Below are 17,894 nucleotides of genomic sequence, written 5' to 3' on the forward strand. Positions count from 1 at the left end.
TATATTTTAAACAATTAAAAACATAAATTTCCGAATTATACATGATTAATGGGAATATCTTAATTGATATTATCAAACGTTAATCGGAGATTTTTTTCTTTCAAAAGTCAAAGCTATATATAGAGAGTTGATGTCAAAATACAGTATATGAAAATCTTCCAAATCTTCTGCATTAAACTTGTCGATGCAATATCTTATACATATCATAAGTTTATACGTTTGTATAATGAGAATCAATATTTGTTTCAATTGGCAACAAATCAGCTTATTTCACACGTACAATATATATATATACATCTGTGTAATGAGAACAAGTATTATCATCAGAAATGGAGAAAATGGTGTTCATGAAAGTTGTTTTTTTTGCCTTGTTGTTGTCCTTCTCATGTGAGTCCATCTTTCAACTTTAAATTTAATTCCATTGTCTTTTTAATCTTTAACGATTAATTGTAATGATTCACAGTTGCCGATCTTGAAGATTCATACTATCTTATGTGTATATATGTCTTAATGTCTTCTTTTTTATAATGATTATATAGGTTTGATGGAGGGAGAAGCAAGAGTTAGTGGAAAAATGAAAGATGTAACAATACAACGTGGAGGATCTTGCAACAACGACAATACTTGTCACGATACATGTCCGGGATGTAAGAACACACAATGTATTTTCAGCCAGTGCGTTTGTTCTCAATGTAACACTCCACGAACAAGTTTACGTGCTGAATCTCATATGTAAACTTATTTGATTATTTCTATTATTTACCCAAATTTGTGATGACAAGATAATAATAATAAACATTTTTGTTTTTATGTGAGTATTTTTCTCATCGTATAAGTCAACCTTTACAAAAATCAATTAACCATAGACCTCTTATAAAATGTAGAAGTAATGTGAAGTGAACTTAGTGCAGTGGCAGGAGGTAAGTCCATTTGTAGAAGGCACCATCACATCCGGGATTGAGTCCTGACTCCTACGAATGTAGGAATCTGGCTAATGGGCCGGCCAGTTGTGCCCCAATGGTTGACAAAAAACAAAAAAAAATGTAGAAGTAATAAACCCTTGCATCTCTTAAAAGTATAAGACAATCTTATAAAACATCAGACAATTATCATAAATACCATTTAAATGAGTGTTTTTTTCCGAAAATATAATTTTCCCTTTTTTGATATAAAGTCCAAAAATTTTGGTTCGTTTAAAATTGTAAATTAATGTTTGGACGTGATTATCATTATTATTTTGTAATGGATATGTTACATATCATATGTACTTTGTTTAAGCAAAATGGAAAAATAAGCGTTTGATCAAATTAAAAACAAAAAGAAAACAAAAAAAAACCCAACCTTGGAAGCAATAGGCGGAGTACCGTGCATTGTACGGGTTTGTTTTGTTTTATTTTAACATTGATATTTTTATAAAATTATTGGTTTTTGTTTGTTTTGTAATTAATTACTAGAGAGTTTCCCGCACACTTGTGCGGGCAAAAACCTTTTTAAAATAAGTGTTATTTAATTTTTTTTTGGTAAAATACATTACTAATTAAATTCATTTATATATTTTTGTGGGTAAATATATTTTCACAAAATAGTTCAACTAATTTAACAAACCAAAAAGTAAATTAATTATAAAACTAAAAAGAATTCCAACAAAAATGTAAATGGAAAAGAATTGTCCAAAAAAGACGCTATGTTTTAATCTTCAATAATAAAAAACGGAAATAATTTTTCTAATATAAACATAAAGTAATATAGTTAGGGGAGTTACCCGCGAGCATTCGCGACCAAATGTAATTAACAAAAATAATTTAAAATATTTGTAGGTTAGCATCAGATAACTTACCATTCGTGGACATTATATTGGGGTATGACTGCAATAAATATAGGTTAAAATATATGCTAAAATCAGTTTAATAAATATTAATATTTTAAAATTATAACTACAGTTAGAAATTCAATTAATGAAAATAGTAAAGGATATCAATAACATCCCACCATAGATAAACAATCAAAATCACATAATAGTAAATCCGATTCATTAGAATCTAATGTTGTGACTGAGCTGAGCGCCTTTATATTGATAACAATTTTAAAAATAGAAAGTTTCTCGAAAAAAATATTTATAATAGATTATAGTATTTATTTTTCATTTTTTTAAATGGTAAAATGGGATATGAATATTTGATTTCCAATTTTTTTCTAATTTTTGTTTTAAAAAAAATAATCCATGTTTATTTTCAATAGTTCTTTTTTTCTAATTTGTTTTCTTTGATCCTCCTCCTAATTATAATCGTCAGGATCTTCTATCATATTTAAAGTCTTTGCTCATCCTTTTAGTGATGGAGTATCTAGCCGAAAAAACATTTATTTTTACCGGAGATTTGTAGCAACCTTATGAGATTTTTTTCGGAATTATAGAAAATTGTGACATATCTTCAACTTAGATAGATATTTGTAGTATATCCTCTTGAATTTTTTTAGTTCCTTCTATCGAAGTCAAACTTTCATAATTATATGTAGAAATTTAATATTTTCAAACATAGAAATTTTTCTCGAAACAAATATTTACAATATATTATAATCTTTATTTTTTATTTTTTTAAATTTTAAATGGGATATGAATATTTTGGCTTCTTTAGTTAATATGAAATTTGGCAACCAAAGGCCTCGATAGTTCTACTATTTTCTTATCTGCTTTCTTCCCAACTGGAAATGTAGATTGTATACATTCGATAAACCTCCACACATTTGTTAATAGAGACATTTGAAAATTTCCTTGGGATGTAATCATCACTTTCCACTTTGTAAATGTAGAAAAGTATATAATGTGTAGGGTTGTAATCGTGCAACCAACGTTCTACGATCAATTATATAAGCTTGATCGGCTGATAGTTCCATATTTTAGTTTGTTTACATATTTTACTTATTACTGATTTTTTTGAAATATTTTCAAAACATGGGTATGAAGATGATATGCTATATGGTCAACTTAATTATAAGTCAACAGAGTAACTTATTTTTGATCCGAAAAGAAAAACGTCAAGTCTGGTTTAGGAGGAAACTTATAATTGTAGTGAACAACACGCAAATTAACATTTCTTTCTAGACAAAGACGACTTCTTAAACCAAGCCAACGGGGTGACACAGAACCATGTTATAATTTTGAGAGAAGAGAATAACAAAACAGAGTAAGAGACCTTTGTCTCTTTTAGAAGATAAGAACAAATATTAACTTTGATCAACTAAAACTTGTTACATACATCAACAACAAAATTGTTTTATATAGAAACAAACAGACACTACATCATAATAAGATGTGTCTCTAAGTACTTGTGACTCTTGGATGAAACATCACAAACCAAAACATTGCGACTCTAAAACACAATTATCAACCAACACTCCCCCTTAATAGAGTTTCCCGCTAACTCCAATCTTGCTTTAACGTTCTTCAAACCTTGTTGTGCTTAATGAACTTCTCTGTTTCCAGGGAATTAATGACATCTCTTCTCCTTCTGGTTAGAGCTGACTCTTTTTCTTTCAAACAGGTTGTTGCACCGTGTGAATTTCTTTCTCAAAAACATCACACTTTTTTTGATAAGAAGCCTTCTTTTGTTTCGTACAAATAGACGACTTCTCACGTTGGAACCCTTGGTTGTTTTTTTTCACTTTTTTTTGTTACCTGCAATCCTTCTCCAAGTATCCTTAAAACTTTCACCATGTAAGTTTCGTCACGTGTTTTCCGTGATCTTCATCGGCTGATCTTGCAACCTTGTTCCACTCCTTTTTCTCTAAGTGAACTCTTTTCTTATTGCCTTTTGCAACTGGTTGCTTCTACCTTTTCTCTCTTATGTAAGCAGCTCCTTTCTTGCTTGATGGCTTTCTTTGGTCACCATCACATTCACGTCTCTTTGACGTCGCATGCGTGAAACGTTTTCATGTCTTCTTCGGTTATCTTATCAACCGGTTTATGCTCCATTTTTCTCTGAGGTAAGCATCCTCATTTTGTGCTTGTGCTTGGTGTCTTCCATTGATCACCATAAAATGCTCCATTTTCCTTTGAGGTAGCATCCTCGTTTAGTGCTTGGTGTCTCCTTTTAATCAGCATAAAGTGCTCCATTTTTTTTTTCTAAGGTAAGCATCTTTTTTTGCTCCATTTTTTTTATGAGATAAGCATCCTCCTTTTTTGTTTGGTATCACTCTTTGAACACCATCACGTCTCCTTTGTTGAGTGGTCTTGCTCTGTTCATCCAACAGGCAGCTTCTCCGTGTTAACGTCTTTCTTTCAAACTCAACACCACTTTTTGCTAATTCGTTATATTCGTTTTCTTCAAACAGTGGCTTCTCCGTCTGGTTCCGTTGAAGAAATCTTCTGATTCTCAACTTCATCGAGTGATGTCTTCTTTGCATCCTCGTGATATACCAAGACAACAAAGTTTCAGAACTCTCCATTCACAATTTCATCTCCACATCTATGGTCTCCATTGCCTTTTTGAGAAGATTTTCTATCTCCTTCATCCCTTTGGAGCTTCACGCACTACTTGTGAAAATAATGGTGCTGTTTGTGAACGTTTGTGAAGGTTAATAGTACTCTCTCTTGTCACCACCATCATTTCCTATTTCGATCTTCTTTTCTTCTTCTTCTCACCCTTGGTTTGTTGTCTCCATATTTCTCTTCTTCTTGCAGCGAAATTTCTCTTATTTTTGTCTTGCTTTGACAGGCTCCAAGACCAACAAAAGCTCTGATACCATGTTATAATTTTGAGAGAAGAGAATAACAAAACAAAGTAAGAGACATTTGTCTCTTTTAGAAGATAAGAACAAATATAAACTTTGATCAACAAAAACTTGTTACATACATCAACAACAAAATTGTTTTATATAGAAACAAACAGACACTACATCATAATAAGATGTGTCTCTAAGAACTTGTGACTCTTGGATGAAACGTCACAAACCAAAACGTCACGACGTAAACGTTGCGACTCTGAAATACAATTATCAACCAACATTCCCCCTTAATTGAGTTTCCCGCTAACTCCAATCTTGCTTTAACGTTCTTCAAACCTTGTTGTGCTAAATGAACTTCTCTATTTCCAGGTAATTAATGACATCTCTTCTCCTTCTGGTTAGAGCTGACTCTTTTTCTTTCAAACAGGTTGTTGCACCGTGTGAATTTCTTTCTCAAAAACATCACACTTTTTTTGATAAGAAGCCTTCTTCGGTTTCGTACAAATAGACGACTTCTCACGTTGGAACCCTTGGTTTTTTTTTTCACTTTTTTTTGTTACCTGCAATCCTTCTCCAAGTATCCTTAAAACTTTCACCATGTAAGTTTCGTCACGTGTTTTCCGTGATCTTCATCGGCTGATCTTGCAACCTTGTTCTACTCCTTTTTCTCTAAGTGAACTCTTTTCTTATTGCCTTATGCAACTGGTTGCTTCTCCCTTTTCTCTCTTACGTAAGCAGCTCCTTTCTTGCTTGATGTCTTTCTTTGATCACCATCACATTCACGTCTCTGTGACGTCGCATGCGTGAAATGTTTTCATGTCTTCTTCGGTTATCTTATCAACCGGTTTATGCTCCATTTTTCTCTGAGGTAAGCATCCACATTTTGTGCTTGTGCTTGGTGTCTTCCATTGATCACCATAAAATGCTCCATTTTTCTTTGAGGTAGCATCCTCTTTTAGTGCTTGGTATCTCCTTTTAATCAGCATAAAGTGCTCCATTTTTTTTTTCTGAGGTAAGCATCCTTTTTTGCCCCATTTTTTATGAGGTAAGCATCCTCCTTTATTGTTTGGTATCACTCTTTGAACATTATCACGTCTCCTTTGTTGAGTGGTCTTGCTCTGTTCATCCAACAGGCATCATCTCCGTGTTGACGTCTTTCTTTCAAACTCAACACCACTTTTTGCTAATTCGTTATACTCTGTTTCTTCAAACAGTTGCTTCTCTGTCTGGTTCCATTGCAGAAATCTTATGATTCTCAACTTCATCGAGTGATGTCTTCTTTGCATCCTTGTGATATACCAAGACATTGTTGAACAAAGTTTCAGAACTCTCCATTCACAATTTCATCTCCACATCTATGGTCTCCATTGCATTTTTGAGAAGATTTTCTATCTCCTTCATCCCTTTGGAGCTTCACGCACTACTTGTGAAAATAATGGTGCTGTTTGTGAACGTTTGTGAAGGTTGATAGTACTCTCTCTTGTCACCACCATCTTTTCCTATTTCGATCTTCTTTTCTTCTTCTTCTCACCCTTGGTTTGTTGTCTCCATCTTTCTCTTCTTCTTGCAGCGAAATTTCTCTTATTTTTGTTTTGCTTGGACAGGCTCCAAAATTAACAAAAGCTCTGATACCATGTAATAATTTTGAGAGAAGAGAATAACAAAAAAGAGTAAGAGACCTTTGTCTCTTTTAGAAGATAAGAACAAATATAAACTTCGATCAACTAAAACTTGCTACATACATCAGCAACAAAACTGTTTTATATATAGAAACAAACAGACACTACATCATAATGAGTTGTGTCTCTAAGAACTTGTGACTCTTGGATGAAACATCACATACCAAAACGTCACGACTTAAACGTTGCGACTCTGAAACACAATTATCAACCAATACTCCCCCTTAATTGAGTTTCCCAGTAACTCCAATCTTGCTTTAGCGTTCTTCAAACCTTGTTGTGCTTAATGAACTTCTCTGTTTCCAGGTAATTAATGACATCTCTTCTCCCTCTGGTTAGAGCTGACTCTTTTTCTTTCAAACAGGTTGTTGCACCGTGTGAATTTGTTTCTCAAAAACATCACACTTTTTTTTGCTAAGAAGTCTTCTTCTGTTTCGTACAAAAAGACGACTTCTCACGTTGGAACCCTTGGTTCTTTTTTTTCACGTACATAAAGATCATATCATTTTAACCAAAAAAACAATAATTGTGCAATATATGTTACTTTAAAAAGTAATAAGCATATTCTTATGAATAGATTTTCTATAATCAGTATTACAGAATATATAATTTATTATGATCACTTGAAGATTACATTGCACAAAAAGTTAATAAAACAGAGAAGATATTATCAATCTTACGATACAAAATAATGCCTATATATATAGAAGAAATAAACCAACCAAGCGCCCGCATGTGACCATAAGGATCAGCGTAACCTTAGTGGTTCATATAAGGTGGTGGTGGTGCTTCTTGTCCATACCCTTGACCGTAACCTTGATTCTCATACGATTCGTGTTTGGTTCGTATATGGTTCTTGTACGTACATAGGATTGAGACGATTGGCCTTGCATGTAATGCTGTTGTTGTTGACCGTATACTTGTCCTCCTGGTGGGTGGTAATATCGGCTGTGGAGGATAACCGTAACCGTTATACTCCGTTTTCTTCATATCCACCATAGCACCACCGTCTCCTCCGACCGCAACTTCTTTCTTCTTTTCACCGCCACCGTCGACTTTCTTTTCTCCGACATCTTTAATCTCTTTCTTTTCAATAGCACTTTTGTCTTTCTTCTCTCCCCTGGCTGGAGCCGCCGCGGGTGGTGCTCCGTCGTCTTTTTTCGCCAGAACAACTTCGACGGTGTGTTTAAGCTTCTCATTAAGATAAGGAGTGAGCTGTTTTACGTCAATGATCCCCTTTACTATAACTAAATCCTTGGCGCTATCAATGGAGACTGAATTCACCCTTGTAAATAAAAAAAAAGTCAAAGATAAATTAAATAAAAAATGTAAGTAAATTAATAGAATAATTAAGTTAAGACAAATTGAAGCAAAATTATTACAAATTTAGAAACACACAAAATGGTGTAGCAATGGTTCACACAACATAAAATGTCACATATTGTAGTAAAAAGTTACTTACAGAAAAACACAATAACCTGTCCCTTTTTACAGTGGTTAATTGCAGACAAAAAAAGAGAAAAGAAAAAAAAGTTAAGACCGACTAAGGGGAAAAAAAAAAAAAGAGGAGAACGGCTCAACCATTGTCTTAAATCCTTCAGATCTGTTAATTTGGCTTTCAGAATTAACGGAACTGTTCTCGATTTGTTGTTAATCCAGATTCAGATATTGTGTTTTTTTTTTATTGCTTAGAGATCTTATTTTCAAAATCTGTGTGTTCATGCGAATCAGGTTATTTTAATTTTTTTGTTTGAAAATTTCGAAAAGATGAATCACTTTGCGGTACAACCAAACACGTTCGCAGCTGGTGGAGATTTGAGAAGCTCTGTTTCAGTTGTTGAAAGAGATCAACCACCGTCGTTTGCCCAAAACCATGTCGTATTGGGCTCTGTAACTACCATAATCATCATCCTTCTCGATCTCTCCGCTGCTACTTCAGGTTTGAATTATTCAAATCCACACTCCTCAAAAAATTGATTCTCATCCTCTGATTGATTCTCGGGCTACTTAATTTACTTATTACCACATGTTATTTAGTTCATAGCCAAGAGTTCTCTATCCGATTCACCTTGTTCTTAGGCTATGAATGAACTCAGTTTTTTGGGCAATTGCAGTTTGTATGTATAGATCTGTTACCAATCTGTTTTAATTTTAGTTTCTAAATCTAATAATCTGGAATTTTGGACTCTCCAAATTGCAGGATTGGGCGGATCTTTTAAGACCACACAACCAAACCACTCGCCACAAGGTCCCAGTGGCTTAAAGAACTCAAGGCTCAACTCGGCTCTCCTCAGTGTAACCAAAGTCACCGAAGGTACTCAAAACAAGCTCTCTCAAAGCATATATCACTTCTTTATATCATTCTGTAAATTATGACTATTAATACTTCTTTGTTCTTCATATGTTTTTGTTGTTTAGTTGCAGGGATGCAACTGTCTGTTTATGCAGCTGTCTGTTTATCTATCTTCTAAACTTTGACTTGTTAAGTCTTTTTGTTGGGAAAATGCAGGACTGAGGACCACAAGAAGACAGGTCTTGAGTAAGAATGGGTCTACTCAAGCTGGAGGACATCGTGACATTGAGTTCAAGAGAATCTGCTAATGAGCTGAAACAGAGGTGAATATTGTTTCTTTCAGTTTGATTTGCATTTTATTTGTGGTTATTGAATTGTTCTTTGAGTATTGCCTATTAGTCTGGAGCTGGGATGTAATTATCGTTTAGAGCTTGTCATTGGCTATCTCGTGGAACTCACTTTTCTGTGATTACATTAAGTTGCAGGTTGTGTATCCTCATCTCGTGGAACTGACTTTTCTGTATCATGTTTAATTCTGCATTTTGATTAATAAAGCTCTCTTTTGTTGTGGCTATATCTGTTAGTTCTTCAAGAAACTACAAGAAAAGAACAAGAAAGAGGATGTTGTAAAAGAGCAGTTGTCTTGCGACTTCAAGGCAAATCACAACACTCACTTAGCATCTGAAGAACACAAGGAGAACACACAAGTTTGTTTTCAGGTAAACTATAAACCTTGTTATAAGACTCAACTTGTATATTCTACTTCTCTATGTTGGGTCTAATATTCCTCTAATTAAAATTGATTAATATAACACAAGAGATGTCCCATGATGCTACTTTTGGATTTTTATTTCTTTTGAGTTTCCAATATGAGTTATGGTTACGCACCATCACCGTAACATGTGAGTGACTTCTCACTTCTTTTTATTTCTTACTTGAGTTTTGATAATTGAATAAAAACTGTTTACTTAAACGGTTTGATGCGTATATGCAGTGACAATGTGGACAGAGTTATTTTCCTTGGAGTAATTAGATATCTTCTGCAAACCATACTAAACTTCTATTTTTTACTCTGTTTACAGAAGCTACAAAAGGTCTTGAAGAACTAAGGCATTCACCTCAAGCAAAGATGATGAAGTGATGTTGAGCAAGAACTTAAAAGAGAGAGCTGAAGAGATTAAAGAAGAGTAGTTGATGTTTTTGTATACATTGAAAAATAAAAATTTTATTTAAATTATAATAAGTTTTGTTTATATTTTTTGTCACTTTTTAATAACAATGAGTTTCAACATTAAATTAGACATATTTTCCCAATTTGTAACAAGTTTATGACAACTAACTGTGTAGCTAACTGTGTAACAAATAGCTACAACAAAAAGGTATCAAATAGTAACAATTTGCTACTTTTCAATTAATATCTAAATTGTAGCAAATTGCGACAATTTGCTACGAGGGAAAAATTTGCTACTACCAAATAGTTATTAATTAATTTTGTTGTAAATCTGTAACAAAAAAATTTTGGCTACAAAAAAACACCTTATACCTATAAATATATCCGTAACAATACAAAACATTTTTACTAGTGTTTAATCGCTGTTCGAATTGGAGAAAGGTTTTTGAAGATTTAGTTTGTAATTTGTGAGGTCGATAATGTGGATGCTCATATATATATAGACAATGGATTTCTTAGTTTGTTCTCCTATTTTATTTAGGATAAAAAAAATTATATGTATAAATTTGATTTGGAGTGGGATTAATTAGGGGGAAATTGGAAATAAAGGATATTTTTTTGAAAAAATGTCCATATACACTTTGTTTTTCTAGGTTTGGTCATATAGGTTTTATAATAATCAAAATCCAGTTTTGCCCTCAATTTATAAAAAATCTTAAGAAAGAGAAAATATATAAAGTTAATATATAAGTGATTGTTAAATTTTTTCCTAAAATAATCAGAAAACAAAACAAAAACCTAAACCTCTAATTGGAAAAGAGACTTCATTTTTTACCCAAACCCTTTTCTTTTCTCTTCTTTCTTGTTTTACCAAATCGTAAAAAAAAACAAACTTCGGTGATATCGACAGCGGTGGTGACTGGGTTCCTCTGGTGGTCGTGATTCATCGACGGAGGTGTGTTTTTATACTTCATTTACTCATCTGGGCAAAGCTTTATTTTTGTTTCGTCCTCCTTTTTATTTGTCTTCCTCTTGTTATAGCGAATCATCAATTTTAGTTTCCTCACACTAATCACTAAATTTCGTTTGCTTCTCTTTATAGCATATTAAATTCTTCAGCATATTGTAGTGTAAATCTTTGTAGTTTTATCATACTGATTTTGTTAGTTTTAAAAGTCTCAATTTTAATTGCATGTTGATTTGTTATGCTCTTGATTTACATTACTTCTTCCTCCATGTTTGATCTTTAGTCGATAACTTCCGGTGGAAAGTCTGAATGTTAAATGGGTAAATTTCTTAATTTTACCAAATCGGGTAAACAAATTCCTGAATTTTAAAAGACATCTAGATTTTTTTTAGTTTTAAAAATCTCAATTTAGTTAGTTTTAAATTTCTGAATTTTAATTGCATATAGGTTTCTTGTGCTCTTGATTTTACATTCCTTCTTCATGTTCTTGTTTTCATTTTGTGTGAATGATTACTAGACAAATGTGTTGTATGATGAGATGAGGTTTGAATTTTTATCTTTACTAGTTGAATCATCATCATGTTTGGTTTCTTGGTTCTTTGATTGTAATAAGTTTTTATTTGACATGTGAGGTGCACTTCGATTTAGTTAGCTTCTACATGGATGAAAAATCAGGATCAATCGGGATGATAAACGAAGGTACTTTCATATATTTTGAAATAATAAATTAACTCATGGTAATTGTGATTCTTGATTATTGTGATTCTTGTCATGCGAGCTATACTTAACAACTCTTAATGTTGTGTTTGATTAAATTTTTCTTAATCTATTGTTTAGGCGTTGAAAAGGAGTGTCCTAAACGCATTTTCAGATATGGTGATGAACCACAAGTGAAGCAGATAAACAATAGCTGCAGAATGTCTATCTTGACAAGAATCAAGGATGCTTTGCCAACCGAGTATGAGCAAGTGAAGAGTGATACTATCTTTGCAAATTTGTTTGCCATCTACGAAAATGGTTTAGGGTACTCTGCTCGTTTGATACACAGCATCATGTGTAGGCAGTTGATCACAGATAAGAAACATGAGCTTTGGTTTGTGTTTGGAAGGAACCCAATGAGATTTTCGATGCAAGAATATTATGCAGTCACTAGACTCAAATGCAATGATGATTTCAGGTTAGATTTGAAATCTTGGAATGAAGACAGTTGGAAGAAGGACAAAGGTTTTTGGGCTAGATTATTGAAGAGAGATGGGGAGATTACCATTAAGAGGCTGATGGATGTACACCTAGTAGAAGCTCCAAGTGGGAACCTGAAGACAAGCTAAGATTCATATACATCATAGCTGGTTTGGTAATGGCTAAGGACGAGAAGAAAAAGATCCCTCTCTCATACATCAAGTTGGTGATGGATCTTGATAAGTTGAGAGCTTACCCTTGGGGTTTACATTCTTTTGACTACCTTGCGACCTCGATCATGGACACAAGAAAGGAGTTGAAGAAGACCAACAGTTATATTCTTAATGGCTTCTCCTTTGCACTTCAAGTATGGGTTATGGAAGCAATTCCAGTGATTGGAGAATTGTTGGGAGAAAAGATCAACAAGGAATTCACAAACGGTGCTAGATGTTCTAACTGGAAGGGAGCTGCAAAAGTGTCTTATCAAGACATTATCATCATAGAGCAATCATTTGGACCAAAGGTTAGTAATTTATTTTCTCTATTCTTCTTTAATTGTCATGGTCTGAATATGGTTCTGTTTTTTTACTATTGCTTAACCAAAATTTTTGTTACTATTTTTTTGGTAGGATATCGTCTATCCATACATCTCGTGGTCAGGAAATTTTGACATAATCGATGATATAGAGTTTTTTAGGCGTGATGAGATCAATGATGTGGGAGTCAAAAACATAAACGATTTGGTGCGATCTGGTTACGATTTTAGAGACCATGAGTGGGGTCATGTTGAAACTAATGATGTTGAAGAAGAGAAGATAGAGGAAGTTGTAAATGAAGATGAACATGTTGAAAAGGAAAGTGATGGAGACAATTAGGGGTGTCAATCGGGCTGGCCCGGCCCGGCCCGGTCCAAAACCCGTAAAGCCCGCATATGTTTGAGTCCGGCCCGGCCTGGTCCGAAATATTTCTGAGCCTATATTTCAAAGCCCGAGCCCGGCCCTAACAGGGCTATACGGCTTTTCGGGCTTTTTCAGACTTATCTTACCGATAAAAAATTCAAACTTATAAGCCTCAAAAAATAGTGTTTGAAGGTGCACTATAAAAAAATCAATCAAAAAATTAATAACTCATCTATATTCATTACAACCAACTTAATTTAAAATAAAAAGTTTAAGACTAAACAAAATTTTGATACTTTAACCAAATAAACTAATATATAATTCATATAAAATATCATGGATAAATTTTTTTAAAGTATTAAGTATGGTTAATAAGTAAATATAAAAACTAGGATTAGAGTTTAAAACTTTAATTACAATAAATTATTAATCAAATATTGCAATCAAACAAAAATGTTAACAAAAAAAATACAAATATATTTGTTAAAGGGCTTTTCGGGCTGGCCCGAGCCCGGTCGGGCTAAGCCCGAAAAACCCTATAGCCCAAACGGGCTGAGCCCGAAAGGCCCAATTTTTTCTGGACATATATATTTAAGCCCGAGCCCGCTATTTTTCAGGGCCAGGCTGGGCCAGCCCGCGGGTTTTGGCCCTAATTGACATGCCTAGAGACAATCAATTGTCTGGGTTGGAGAGTAGCGAGAAGAAGCAAGATGTAAATGTGGGAGCATCAAGCACAAAGAAGAGAAAGCCAAAGCAGATTGATCATGGTGCAGAGAGTCGAAAAATGCAACTCCTATGTCAGCGAGCCGCAACGTCGGGCAGTCATGGCTTTGATGAAGAAATGAAGTCATTCATTAAAGGTATGTTTGAAGCTTCTTTCAAGCCTTTTAAGGAAGAAATAGGCCAGCGATTGAAGAAGATGGAGGAGGATGTATCAGAAGTGAAGGAGATACTATCGACTCTAGCATCAACTTCGACACAAGCCACACCACCATCCTTTAAACCAAAAGATGTGGTAAGTCAATAAATAATTTATATGCTTTGGTGTTGTATATGTAATGATTTTGTCAAACTTATTGATTCTTATTTTTGAAACAGGGGAAATCACCATCCGTTCAACCAAAGAGTTTGGTACGTAAAAAGTAACTTGGTAAAACTTGTCTTCGATTTAATGTTTTGGAAATCGGCTATGTTTTTTTTGTTTTTTTTTGTTTTTTTTAAACATTCGGCTTTGTAAGTTATTTGAAGATATTTGGCTAATTGTAAACTTATGTATTGTATTGTAAACATTAAACTTTTTTTGGATGTATTTGTTTGTAAACATTAAACTTTGTTTGATCTTTTCATGGGCTGCCTGTATGTGGCCCCCTTGTAAAAGAGGGTTTCAACTAGATTACCCCTGTACTTTAAGGCTCTACCTATTTCCCCCTAAACAACATATATTCTTCCCAATTCCACCTATATTAATTAATTTCTATCTAATTAACCAAAATAAACTAAACTGTAATAAATCAATTCTATATCTAATTAACCACAATAAATTAAACTGTAATAAAACGCAAAACGTTGATTTATTACAGCTTAATTTATTTTGGTTAATTAGATAGAAATGAATTAATATAGGTGGAATTGGGAAGAATATATGTTCTGTAGGGGGAAATAGATAGAGCCTTAAAGTACAGGGGTAACCTAGTTGAAACCCTATTTTACAGGGGGCCACATACAGGCACCCTCTTTTCGTTGACAGGAAGACAACTTTGTTTTCGATGATTTGTTCACCAAAACGGGTGCCATAAACCTTAATATCGAGAGTCAAGATTTATTGAGCACTCAAGATTTCTTAGAGAAAACATTAGGACATCTTTCATAAAAACCTCGTGTACCCGATGTTGATCCTACAGATGCGGGAAAGTATGAGGAAGATGCTGATTTGGTTTTTGTATCCGATGTTAGATGGAATGCTTTGGAAGCATGGCAAAGGAATTTTGGGTACGTCTTCTAATTTTTATTCTAAGCATCGATTTTATAATTGTCCAGTTTTTAAAATTTTTAGCTTACTGATTACTATTTGTTTCATAGTTACGAGCAATTTAAGTTGGGTCCATCGGTAATTAATCATGAATTGCTTGATCGTGTCATTTCTCACAACAAGTGGCTGCACAATCAAGTAAGTATAAATTTGATTTTTTCAATACTTAATTTGTTCATTATTTTACCATGGTTAAATTTAAATTTCACTGTTATTTGTTTTCAAGGAAATGGATGCGATGATGTATTTATTCCGGGAGAAAACATCTTTAAGTCGAATGAAGTCAGACCGCGTGGGTTTCATGAATTGCATGTTCAATGAGAGAATAAAAGTGGAATACACCAAGTACTTGAAAACAAAGCGGCAGCACAAATGGGATCGTAGACTTCTCGATTATGCTAATTGATATGATATTGGGGAGCATCAGGACATGTTCTCATTGTTTGATGCGTATCTTCTCAACCACTAAGAATTTGTGCATCAAACCAGTTGGAAATTGTGCTCAGCTCAATTACAAAACTCCTCGAAGAAGAATCAGATCAAACAGAGTTCAGAGGAAGGAGTTACGCAATTTACAAACAGGTGATCTCCAGCTTACGCGAATTCAGACATACTCTCATTCAAAGGAGGATTATGACCAGACCAGATTGAATTAAGCTACAAACCAAATTGTTCTAGAATCTTGATCCATCAGAGAAGCCCAACAAAGTGGAATCAGCCCAAAATCAAGAAGAAAAGAGAGATTTTCGTCCATTCTCAAAATAGCATTTAATTATGTGGTTTTCTCTCTCTTGCACTCATTTTAGAGTTTGAATTTCAATTCCCAAGTTGCTGCATTTCCAAGTTGCTGAATGTTATAGGGAATTGTTGTATCTCCTCTATATAATGAGGCTTAATTCATGAATAAAAAATAAGTTTTGTTGTTGAGTAAAAATCAGAGAAGTTTCTCTCTTTCAAGATGTGATATCTTGTAATTTTTGGAACTCCATGTTCATGGTGCGTCATATCTATGTTCATGGTTGGTTCAGACTTATTATAGATCCTTTCACAGATCTTTGTGGCGTCTCTCGATCCATTCCTTGTTGGTGTGTCATATCCAGCAAGTTGTCGATCTCTTTTGGTGTGTAATATCCAAGGAATCGATCCACCGGTATATCAGGAGTCTTCCGCAGCTCTTGTGCGACCATTCTCTCCACATCCTTTGATCCTTTAGACTTCACAGTCTCTTGGATGCAAAGTTTATCCCTTTCACCACCTTAGAGTGTCGACTCCTTGGGAGAATCATATCAAGTGGTATCAGAGCAACACTCTAAGCTTGGTCTATTATTCTGTCATCTTCTCATCTCTCCATCTTCTTTCATTCAGTTTCTCATCTCTTCATCTTCTATTTCTGTTTTATTTTTATTTCTATATTTTATCAAAAAAAAAGAAGGAAATGGAACCAAAAAAAAAAAAAAATAGTATCCGGATTTGAGGGCAAATCCTTTTTCAAGAGGGAGAGTATGATATGATATTGGGGAGCATCAGGACATGTGCTCATTGTTTGATGCGTATCTTCTCAACTACTAAGAATTTGTGCATGAAACCAGTTGGAAATTGTGCTCAGCTCAATTACACAACTCCTCGAAGAAGAATCAGATCAAACAGAGTTCAGAGGAAGGAGTTACGCAATTTACAAACAGGTGATCTCCAGCTTACGCGAATTCAGACATACTCTCATTCAAAGGAGGATTCTGACCAGACCAGATTGAATTAAGCTACAAACCAAATTGTTCTAGAATCTTGGTCCATCAGAGAAGCCCAACAAAGTGGAATCAGCCCAAAATCAAGAAGAAAAGAGAGATTTTCGTCCATTCTCAAAACAGCATTTAATTATGTGGTTTTCTCTCTCTTGCACTCACTTTAGAGTTTGAATTTCAATTCCCAAGTTGCTGCATTTCCAAGTTGCTGAATGTTATAGGGAATTGTTGTATCTCTTCTATATAATGAGGCTTAATTCATGAATAAAAAATAAGTTTTGTTGTTGAGTAAAAATCAGAGAAGTTTCTCTCTTTCAAGATGTGATATCTTGTAATTTTTGGAACTCCATGTTCATGGTGCGTCATATCTATGTTCATGGTTGGTTCAGACTTATCATAGACCCTTTCACAGATCTTTGTGGCGTCTCTCGATCCATTCCTTGTTGGTGTGTCATATCCAGCAAGTTGTCGATCTCTTTTGGTGTGTAATATCCAAGGAATCGATCCACCGGTATATCAGGAGTCTTCCGCAGCTCTTGTGCGACCATTCGCTCCACATCCTTTGATCCTTTAGACTTCACAGTCTCTTGGATGCAAAGTTTATCCCTTTCACCACCTTAGAGTGTTGACTCCTTGGGAGAATCATATCAAGTGGTATCAGAGCCACTCAACCGGTATTTGTCTGTTCATCTTCTCATCTCTCCATCTTCTCTCATTCATTTTCTCATCTCTTCATCTTCTATTTCTGTTTTATTTTTATTTCTATATTTTATCAAAAAAAAAGAAGGAAATGGAACCAAAAAAAAAAAAAAATAGTATCCGGATTTGAGGGCAAATCCTTTTTCAAGAGGGAGAGTATGATATGATATTGGGGAGCATCAGGACATGTGCTCATTGTTTGATGCGTATCTTCTCACCCACTAAGAATTTGTGCATGAAACCAGTTGGAAATTGTGCTCAGCTCAATTACAAAACTCCTCGAAGAAGAATCAGATCAAACAGAGTTCAGAGGAAGGAGTTACGCAATTTACAAACAGGTGATCTCCAGCTTACGCGAATTCAGACATACTCTCATTCAAAGGAGGATTCTGACCAGACCAGATTGAATTAAGCTACAAACCAAATTGTTCTAGAATCTTGGTCCATCAGAGAAGCCCAACAAAGTGGAATCAGCCCAAAATCAAGAAGAAAAGAGAGATTTTCGTCCATTCTCAAA

The 17,894-nt window shown here is 34.3% G+C and overlaps 5 protein-coding genes across 10 annotated transcripts; 4 read left to right on the plus strand and 1 right to left on the minus strand.

Moving 5' to 3' along the window:
- LOC109133041 (defensin-like protein 266) lies at positions 330-768 on the plus strand. The gene is made up of 2 exons (XM_019245572.1): positions 330-387; positions 540-768. The coding sequence occupies exons 1-2, from the start codon at positions 330-332 to the stop codon at positions 734-736; spliced, it is 255 nt and encodes an 84-aa protein (XP_019101117.1). The 3' UTR covers positions 737-768.
- Positions 7,161-7,829, minus strand: LOC104789541. Its single transcript, XM_010515221.1, has 2 exons — positions 7,825-7,829; positions 7,161-7,686 (listed from the first exon to the last, which is right to left on the minus strand). The coding sequence occupies exons 1-2, from the start codon at positions 7,827-7,829 to the stop codon at positions 7,161-7,163; spliced, it is 531 nt and encodes a 176-aa protein (XP_010513523.1).
- On the plus strand, positions 7,926-10,008 carry LOC104787519. 3 transcript variants are annotated; one of them, XR_767952.2, is made up of 6 exons: positions 7,931-8,340; positions 8,602-8,715; positions 8,911-9,017; positions 9,094-9,179; positions 9,279-9,413; positions 9,777-10,008. XR_767952.2 is itself a non-coding variant. In XM_010513123.2 (3 exons), the coding sequence occupies exons 1-3, from the start codon at positions 8,169-8,171 to the stop codon at positions 8,870-8,872; spliced, it is 339 nt and encodes a 112-aa protein (XP_010511425.1). In that variant the 5' UTR covers positions 7,926-8,168; the 3' UTR covers positions 8,873-8,911. The 3 variants fall into 3 exon arrangements, 1 of the variants encoding a protein (XP_010511425.1); XR_767953.2 differs by lacking the exon at positions 9,094-9,179 and having other exon boundaries at positions 7,932-8,340; XM_010513123.2 differs by lacking the exons at positions 9,094-9,179; positions 9,279-9,413; positions 9,777-10,008 and having other exon boundaries at positions 7,926-8,340; positions 8,820-8,911.
- LOC104787520 lies at positions 10,744-13,129 on the plus strand. 4 transcript variants are annotated; one of them, XM_010513125.2, is made up of 4 exons: positions 10,744-11,531; positions 11,670-11,925; positions 12,010-12,534; positions 12,641-13,129. In XM_010513125.2, the coding sequence occupies exons 3-4, from the start codon at positions 12,190-12,192 to the stop codon at positions 12,884-12,886; spliced, it is 591 nt and encodes a 196-aa protein (XP_010511427.1). In that variant the 5' UTR covers positions 10,744-11,531; positions 11,670-11,925; positions 12,010-12,189; the 3' UTR covers positions 12,887-13,129. The 4 variants fall into 4 exon arrangements, with proteins under 4 accessions (XP_010511427.1, XP_010511428.1, XP_010511429.1 ...); XM_010513126.2 differs by having other exon boundaries at positions 10,744-10,820; positions 11,481-11,531; positions 11,670-12,534; XM_010513127.2 differs by having other exon boundaries at positions 10,744-10,820; positions 11,508-11,531; positions 11,670-12,534.
- LOC109132994 lies at positions 13,395-14,061 on the plus strand. Its single transcript, XM_019245516.1, has 2 exons — positions 13,395-13,925; positions 14,009-14,061. The coding sequence occupies exons 1-2, from the start codon at positions 13,569-13,571 to the stop codon at positions 14,054-14,056; spliced, it is 405 nt and encodes a 134-aa protein (XP_019101061.1). The 5' UTR covers positions 13,395-13,568; the 3' UTR covers positions 14,057-14,061.

The sequence above is a fragment of the Camelina sativa genome, chromosome 5 (assembly GCF_000633955.1).
Source record: "Camelina sativa cultivar DH55 chromosome 5, Cs, whole genome shotgun sequence".
NCBI lineage: Eukaryota > Viridiplantae > Streptophyta > Magnoliopsida > Brassicales > Brassicaceae > Camelina > Camelina sativa.

Excerpts from the sequence above, each read along its gene's own strand:
- LOC109132994 (XM_019245516.1), top strand. The coding sequence starts at position 13,569 with ATGCCTAGAGACAATCAATTGTCTGGGTTGGAGAGTAGCGAGAAGAAG. Across the intron at positions 13,926-14,008 it reads CCTTTAAACCAAAAGATGTG|GGGAAATCACCATCCGTTCA; the intron begins GTAAGTCAATAA and ends TTTTTGAAACAG.
- LOC104787519 (XM_010513123.2), top strand. The coding sequence starts at position 8,169 with ATGAATCACTTTGCGGTACAACCAAACACGTTCGCAGCTGGTGGAGAT. Across the intron at positions 8,341-8,601 it reads TCTCTCCGCTGCTACTTCAG|GATTGGGCGGATCTTTTAAG; the intron begins GTTTGAATTATT and ends TCCAAATTGCAG. Across the intron at positions 8,716-8,819 it reads TGTAACCAAAGTCACCGAAG|TTGCAGGGATGCAACTGTCT; the intron begins GTACTCAAAACA and ends TTTGTTGTTTAG.
- LOC109133041 (XM_019245572.1), top strand. The coding sequence starts at position 330 with ATGGAGAAAATGGTGTTCATGAAAGTTGTTTTTTTTGCCTTGTTGTTG. Across the intron at positions 388-539 it reads CTTGTTGTTGTCCTTCTCAT|GTTTGATGGAGGGAGAAGCA; the intron begins GTGAGTCCATCT and ends ATGATTATATAG.
- LOC104787520 (XM_010513124.2), top strand. The coding sequence starts at position 12,190 with ATGGCTAAGGACGAGAAGAAAAAGATCCCTCTCTCATACATCAAGTTG. Across the intron at positions 12,535-12,640 it reads AGCAATCATTTGGACCAAAG|GATATCGTCTATCCATACAT; the intron begins GTTAGTAATTTA and ends TTTTTTTGGTAG.